This window comes from Trachypithecus francoisi, unplaced genomic scaffold (assembly GCF_009764315.1).
Source record: "Trachypithecus francoisi isolate TF-2019V2 unplaced genomic scaffold, Tfra_2.0 Lachesis_group12, whole genome shotgun sequence".
In the NCBI taxonomy this organism is placed as follows: Eukaryota; Metazoa; Chordata; class Mammalia; order Primates; family Cercopithecidae; genus Trachypithecus; species Trachypithecus francoisi.
Genome location: NW_022681457.1, coordinates 89,001,325 through 89,009,310, shown reverse-complemented (window position 1 = coordinate 89,009,310; position 7,986 = coordinate 89,001,325). Strand labels below are relative to the sequence as shown.

General features: G+C 52.3%; 1 protein-coding gene across 2 annotated transcripts; it reads right to left on the bottom strand.

Moving 5' to 3' along the window:
• Positions 1-2,361: 2,361 nt before the first annotated feature.
• Positions 2,362-7,664, bottom strand: CUNH1orf216 (chromosome unknown C1orf216 homolog). Of its 2 annotated transcripts, XM_033227138.1 has the most exons (3): positions 7,143-7,631; positions 4,988-5,162; positions 2,362-4,816 (listed from the first exon to the last, which is right to left on the bottom strand). In XM_033227138.1, exon 3 carries the CDS (start codon positions 4,809-4,811, stop codon positions 4,122-4,124), a length of 690 nt encoding a protein of 229 aa, XP_033083029.1. In that variant the 5' UTR covers positions 4,812-4,816; positions 4,988-5,162; positions 7,143-7,631; the 3' UTR covers positions 2,362-4,121. The 2 variants fall into 2 exon arrangements, with proteins under 2 accessions (XP_033083029.1, XP_033083028.1); XM_033227137.1 differs by lacking the exon at positions 4,988-5,162 and having other exon boundaries at positions 7,143-7,664.
• Between the last annotated feature and the right edge of the window lie 322 nt (positions 7,665-7,986).

Below are 7,986 nucleotides of genomic sequence, written 5' to 3'. Positions count from 1 at the left end.
AGTGGCGCAATCTTGGCTCACTGCAACCTCCACCTCCCGAGTTCAAGTGATTCTCCTGCCTCAGTCTCCTGAGTAGCTGAGATTACAGGTGCGCACCACTACGCCTGGCTAATTTTTGTATTTTTTAATAGAGACGGGGTTTCACTATGTTGGTTAGGCTAGTCTCGAACTCCTGACCTTGTGATTCGCCCACCTTGGCCTCCCAAAGTGCTGGGATTACAGGCGTGAGCCACTACGCCCGGCCTATTGTCCCCATTTTAAGATGAGGAAACTAAAGCACAGAAAAATTAATTGACTTGCCCAAGGTCAAGGAAACATAAAATAATGGGGACAAGGTTCAAATCCAGGGTGTCTGGTTTTAGGGTCTCTGCTCTTCACCAGGGGCTGTGCTCAAAAGAGCCCTCACACATTTAGAAAAGCGGCTCCTGGCCGGGCACGGTGGCTCATGTCTGTAATCCCAAGACTTTGGGAGGCTGAGGTTGGCTGATTGCCTGAGCTCAGGAGTTTGAGACCAGCCTGGGTAACATGGCAAAAACCCATCTCTACTAAAGATACAAAAAATTAGCCAACCGTGGTGGCATGTGCCTGTAGTCCCAGCTGCTTGGGAGGCTGAGGCAGGAAAATCACTTGAACCCAGGAGGTGGAGGTTGCAGTGAGCCAAGATCACACCACTGCAGTCCAGCCTGGGCGACAGAGTGAGACTCTTTCCAAAAAAAAAAAGGCTCCTTATAAAAATTCACTCTCTTATGCGCTAAAGGTTTGACAAGTCAGAAATCTCCATTCAAATTTAGCCTTAGCCCTTTGCCAAAACATCTCTTAGTAAGTGGAATTTGCTAAAATTGGTTCAATACTATTTCTGTTTAAGTGTCAAGTGTGGAGATGACGAGAATTATTAACTGTTTCAGTGAGAAGTATACTTTGTGAGGTTTAAAATAAATATGTTGGCCAGGCACAGTGGCTCATGCCTGTAATCCCAGCACTTTGGGAGGCTCAGGTGGGAGGATAGTTTGAAGCCAAGAGTTTGAGACCAGCCTAGGCAATATAGCAAGAAGCCATCACTACAAAAAAACTTAAAAATTAGCTGAGTGTGGTGGCACATGCCTGTAGTCCCAGCTACTCAGAGGCTAAGGTGGGAGGATCACTTGAGCCCAGAAGTTCAAGGGTACAGTAAGCTATGATTGCACCACTATGCTCTAGCTTGGGTGACAGAGCGAGACGCTGTCTCCAAAAATAAAGAATCGGACGGGCCCGGTGGCTCACGCCTGTAATCCCAACACTTTGAAAGGCCGAGGCGGGCGGATCACGAGGTCAGGAGACCGAGACCATCCTGGCTAACATGGTGAAACCCCATCTCTACTAAAAATACAAAAAATTAGCCAGGCGAGGTGGCGGGCGCCTGTAGTCCCAGCTACTCGGGAGGCTGAGGCAGGAGAATGGCGTGAACCCGGGAGGCGGAGCTTGCAGTGAGCCGAGATAGTACCACTGCACTGCAGCCTGGGCGACAGAGCGAGACTGAGTCTCAAAAAAATACATACATAAATAAATTCAAATAAAAATAAAATACAGTATTTCAGATTTGTGAATTTTGGTATCCCTGGGGATCCTGGAACCAATCCCCTCAGATAATAAAGGATGACTGTATGTTATAACTACGTGTGTGTCAAAACCATCTAAGGACCTGAACTCATAGTCATAGAGTGCCCTTCAGAGAAGTGGTGACACCAGGGTACAGTTTTTTGTTTTATTTTGTTTTTTTGAGATGGAGTTTCCCCTCTTGTTGCCAAGCTGGACTGCAGTGGCATGATCTCTGCCCACTGCAACCTCCGCCTCCCGGGTTCAAGCGACTCTCCTGCCTCAGCCTACTGAGTAGCTGGGATTATAGGCACCCGCCCCCACACCTGGCTAATTTTTGTATTTCTAGTAGAGACAGGGTTTCACCATGTTGGCCAGGCTGGTCTTGAACTCCTGACCTCAGGTGATCCACCCGTCTCAGCCTCCCAAAGTGCTGCGATTTCAGGTGTAAGCCACCGTGCCCTGCCCAGGGTACAGTTGAGTATGTGCAAGTGTGTATGGTATGTGTCCCTCACAATTCATTTAGGCCCAAAGGTGACACAGGACAAGGACAATCCCATATGGGGTTCTCAGGGTAGAAGTCAAGTCTCCCCTGTCACACTGGGAGGCCCCTGAGAGACTTCTCCACCCCATCGGGTCGCCAGGCACAGCAGTCTAAATTCTTCAGTGTCTTTCCCCAAAATCACCTCCCTAGCTCCTAGTCCAGGACCCTGCTCAAAAGAGGAGCTCAGATGGTATGGAAAAGAGGCCACCAAACAACAGGTAGAAGAAAAACACATACTCAAGAAATTTAATTCTCTGCCCCAGTTTATTCATCTTGCGTTGGTCCAAAAGCGGGGTTTACATACTCAATATGCAAGCGCTACAGACAAAAAGTCTTCAGGGCCCACCCCTCACCCCCACTCCCTGGATCTTTCACTCATCCACCTGTCAGGGATGAAACTCTTTAGAGATAGACAGGAAGAGCCCCCCACTTTGCTGATAGGGAGACTGAGGGCCAGAGGCTGCATCAGTGACTTCCATGCCACTGTTCACCCACCAGTGTCCCCTCTTCATACCACTGCTCACCCACCAGGATCTTGCATTCTCTTGGCTCCCAGGAACAAAACAGAGAGCTCAGCTACCTTAGTCGTTGGTTCTTTCCAAGACTCATCCACTCTGTAACTCACGGAGCCTGCCAATCCCTGTTTGAAGGGCCATGCAGTGAAAGAAGGGGTTAACATTCAGCATCCTAAGCATTTCCAGAGGCTTAGGCTGACACTGTCCCCTTCCCATCCCAGAAAGCCAACCTCTGGCTCCTCCTGACAGTCCGACTTCAGATAAATGAACCAAACCAATTCAACATCCAATGCTTCTAAAGCCAGAGAGGCCCAGCAAGGTAGAGGCAGACAGGGAAGCGATATTTTCCTCCTCAGCTTTGGAACATCTTGTCTGTTCCTTGCAGGCTTATTAACATACATTGCTTTTCATCAGAAGCTTAAATCGACAGGGTTTGCAACAGCTCCTTTCCCAGTGGAGAGATGGTTTGTTTGGGAACTGGTATTTTAGAATTCCCGTTCTCCTATTCTTCACAGGGTTCCACTATTATCATCTCCCCTGTCCTCATCTCCCATGTGTCCAAAGGCAGAGTTCAAGAGGGACAGTCCCCTATGTCCTTCTCTGTCCCCACCCCCACCATCATCTCCATCACTACTCCCAGTTCCCCTTCCTGATATCAGTTCTCCACCCACTGCCAGACAAAATTGCAGCCAAAATGCCATGGCAGGCCAGAGCAGCCACTAAACCTCCTACAAGCGAAGCCAACATCAGGGACAATAGCCTCAGCTGAGCAAGTGTGGGTTAAGTCAGGGAAAGGAGAGGTGGCCTGGGAAATCCCAGGAGAATGGGTCAGCCACAACCCTCAGATAAATGATAGCATGCTAGCCCTCTGTCTCCAGGGAACAGTGGGACCCAGTGGAGAAGAAGGGCTGCGGCAGGCCATGAGGAACACAAGGTGTGGGTGGATACCCCACAGTGCAGCTGGATATGTATTTGCACACACCTGCTCATGAGTCTGCCTGCAAACACACATGCTAACATACACCTCCCATGCCTGCAGCCACACACGTGCACCCCTGCACACACAAGGGCTCCCTCACATACACCCAACACAAGCCTGCACACTCAAACTCACTCACAGACACACACATCTTTTGCATATACATCCTCACTCATGCGCATATACACACACTGCTGGGTACCTGTCTACACACGCACATACAGATTTCCTCATTCTTCTTACATACTACACACACGTTCACTCTTACATGCTCACATATAGGTCTGCAGATAAATTAGCTTGTGTGTGCACATGTGCACACAGCACACTTAAGCTCATTTATACATGTTTATTCACACATTCCTATACACACCAGCCTACGTGTTAGCACATACACACTCATGCCTACCTGCAATCGTGCCAGCAAATAATTATGTACTTACTAGTGCACAACCTCACACATGCCTGCAAATATACACATACACCCTTGCACACTTGTGGAGGCACACCCTTAGCCCTGGTCCTGGGGCCTGGATGGTGCTGCCCTCTGCTGGAGACAGCGAATAAGCTCTTTCCGGTTGTCTAGGATGGTGTCGAAGCTCTCCTGTAGTCGGGACTGCTGATCAATCAACTGATGCTGCAGGCCCCGGATCCACTGGAGCAGTGCCAGGCGACGGTACATCACCAAGTGCACGTGGTGCTTTTCTTTCTCCTGCTCTTTGTAGCGCTCCTGGGCTTGTAAGTGTTGCACAGCCTGGGCCACTGAGGGCAGAAGGGGATCGGGAGGGCCAAGGCCTCGCAGGGTCCCACAGGCAGGCTCAGGACTGCTGCTAGGGCTGCCGATACTCAGGGAACTGCTGGCATAGCCGTTGTCCTCCAGAGGGGAGCAGACTGTGCCAGCACCACCCATCTTCTCAGGCTCAGCCCCGGGAATCTCTGCCCCCTCTGGGGGGCTGCGCACCCCTTCCTCAGGGGATCCAGGGGCCTGGAAGGCCTGGTTGTCAGAGGGCGACTCAGAGGAGCTCCTCCTCAGGATAGGTTCCACTCTGCCTGGCATCCCATGCCAATTCTCATTAGCATCCTTGGCACTTGCCATGAAGTTGGAGTTGTTGTCTGGTTGGAGCTCAGGCTGACATACTCCAGGAGGTGGGTCCCCCAGGAATTGGCCCCCCTCAGCTAGCCCTGGCTGGATGGCGAACATCTGGTCTGTAAAGGGAAAGCAGGAGACCGAGTCACAGTAGGACAGGTGAGGTGCCTGAAGTCAGGGCAACTTAGCTGCAGGGACAAGGCTGAAAGCAAGAGCCCGACCACTCCCTGTCAAGCCCTTTCTCGACTCTGGTGACACTTCCCTTCACGGTTTTCATCCTCCCTGTCTACCTGTTCATTCTCAGTCTCCTGCGGAGGGTTTTTCCTCAGTTCTCAGAGCCAGGCTGTTTTCTGATTTTCCACATTTCTCTCCAGAGGACCTCATTCTCTGCTGTAGCTTCAAGGACCATCATATGCTGATGACTCTCAGATCTGTCTTCAGCCCAGATCTAACTGCTATCCAACCCTGCAACCAATCATAGGCTCCTCAAATTCTACATAACCAGTCTGGGTGCGGTGGCTCATGCCTGCAATCACAGCACTTTGGGAGGCCGAGGCAGGCAGATCACCTGAGGTCAGAAGTTTGAGACTAGACTGGCCAACATGGTGAAACCCCATCTCTACTAAAAATACAAAAATTAGCCAGGCATGGTGACAGGCACCTGTAATCCCAGCTATTTGGGAGACTGAGGCATGGCAAGTGCTTGAACCCAGGAGGCAGAGGTTGTAGTGAACTGAGATTGTGCCACTGCACTCCAGCCTGGGTGACAGAGTGAGACTTCATCCCCCTCCACCCCTCGCCCCCCACCACCAAAATTCTACATAACCAAACAAGCTCTCCTTCAGTATCCTCAGCAAGATGGCTCCGCCCTCCATCCAGAAGGCTAGGAGCATCCTGGGCTCCTCACTCTTCTTCCTTCTCCCATCTCATTGATAACCACATTCTGACCATCCTTCCTCTTCCAGGCCATTTCTGACCTGGATTATTGCCTCGGCCTTTTCACTGATCTCTCTGCCTCCAGTTAAAAATGTCAATTTCACTTGTCACCACTCAGAATGCCCTCCCTGAACTCCTGCTAAACCTCTATGTGGCCTACAAGGCCCTGTTTGATCTGGCCTCTGCTCACCCTTCCATACCTGCCTTTTGCCACGCTGCCCCTCCCATCATAGCAAACTGCCCAGAGATCTCAAAACACACCATTGTTCTTCTTATAGGATTCCTTTGGCCTACAATATCCTTCCTCTCCCCTCCCCTCAAAGCTCCTCCCTTCTCCAACCAGCAAATTCCTTTTTGTACTTCAAAATCAGCTGTAATATCCTCATGTCTCCATGTACCTATGTCTCTGAAGCTGTCTTCATACTGCCCCAATCAGTATTACATAAACAAGCACAGTTAGTTATGCCTTCCTCTGGGTCCCCACTGCCCTGGGTACACACTGTCTTATCCAACTTTGTGTCTGTCCCTGGCATACATGGTCGACGATCAGTGAATGTCTATTTAACTGGCATTTTTGGTTGGTGGCAATGATCTTGTAATAGCAGTTTGTAATCTAGCTTGGACCTCCCCTATATATCCTCCATCATATTCGCCAGAGTCAGCCAGCATTAGAGCCGGGAACCAGGCTCTCTGTGCATACAGGTACTTGCTAAGCGAGTGAATGGGAGAAGAGACTGCAGTGAACCTCCATGCTCAGGAAGCTACTCCCGACTCCCCAGGGCTGGAAGAGCTGGGTTCGGTTCCCTCTCCTACCCCAGCCAGGGAGCCCAGCCTTCCCCTGTGAGAAGCTTTTCTTCTGAGCCTGCCCCCTTCCCTCCTAATGCCTCTGGAACACGGCCACTATCTTGTGTCCCTGTCCCTAGCTTGCTCCATCCTGAGGCCCTGGAGGGCGGGCATACCACATCACTCTTCTCTCCTCCATAACCTGCTTCTAACCAAAATTAGGGTTTGAATTGACAAAGGGATTCTACTGACTAAACAGCACTGGGATTAGAACAATTTAAGCGCATAAAGAGGAAGGATATTGTAAGTGGAGCCGGCACTGGGAGGCGCTCCATAGGTGGCATGGACTCTCCCCACCCCCAGCAATAGGCAGAAGTCCTGGGGAGAAGGGTGTAGGAACAGTTCCTTTGTAATCACCCTCTAAGCAAGGCTTGTGGGAAGGTGCCTACACATGTCCCCTCGCACCAATTTTTAATTTTTCCTATACTTGGATGGGGCCATGAAGGAAGCTGGGATGGGGTGGGGGTGGCGCTAGGGATCACAGGGTTCTCAAATATAGTAAAATAGGAACCCCGACACCCCAGGACTAGGTCTCCGCCCAAATAGGAGGGGAGTGGGAGACCACCCCAGGAGGCACAGACCATCCTTCCCTAGTCTCCTCGAAGGAGGCCGCTGTGACTCCCCGCTTCCCGCGGCTGGGCCCCAAGCCCCCCGCCTCAGACTCACGGCCTAGAGGCGCCCGCTCCGGCGCCGTCTGGCTCTGGCTCCGCCCGGCCCTGGTGGTGTCTAGTCCCTGGGCTGGGGGTTCCTCGGCCTGGGCGTCTCCGCGGTCCAAGCGTGGGTGCGGGGCTCCCGGGCAGCGCGCCCAGCCCCAGGCCCGGACTACGGAGTCAGGCGGCGTCTGCGCGGCGGGGCGGGGCGTAGCGGCCGGGCCCACGTGGGCCGATTCGGTTTTCCGCGGAGCCGCGCGCCAGGTTCTGCGCCGGAACCGCCTCGCCCCCGCGCGGGGCCGGTGGATCCAGGCCTTTCAGGTCCGGTGCTCTCTCCTATTGGCGTTCACTCCTGGGCCCTTCCCATCAGTTCACCTCACGGCAGACACCGGGCCATTTTCAAATGAAATCTGATTAGTCACCACCTTCCGGCTTTAAACTCCTCTATGGCTTCCCCACAGCCGGGACAACCCCTAAGGCAGCAGCCGCGGGGCTCTGCGCGTCCTGCCCTGCGTCTGCCTCTCCGGCTTTGTCCTCTACCCTCCCTCTCCGCAGCTACCCTCCCGCACGCCCCTTTCCGCCACGGGGCTTTGGCACGCACGGTTCCCTCGGTCTAGCATTCTCTTCCCCCTCTCGATTAATCCTATTTCAGCTCTCTTCTCGGAGAAATCTCTGATTCCCTAGATCTCAATCGTTCCCCCTTGTATGTCAGGGCACGTTCCTTTTCTTCACAGCATTTATCACAATTTGGAATTATATATTCCTTTTTGTGCTTATTTGACTAAAGTCACTGAGACCGGGCGCGGTGGCTCACGCCTGTAATCCCAGCACTTTGGAAGGCCGAGGCCGGCGGATCACCT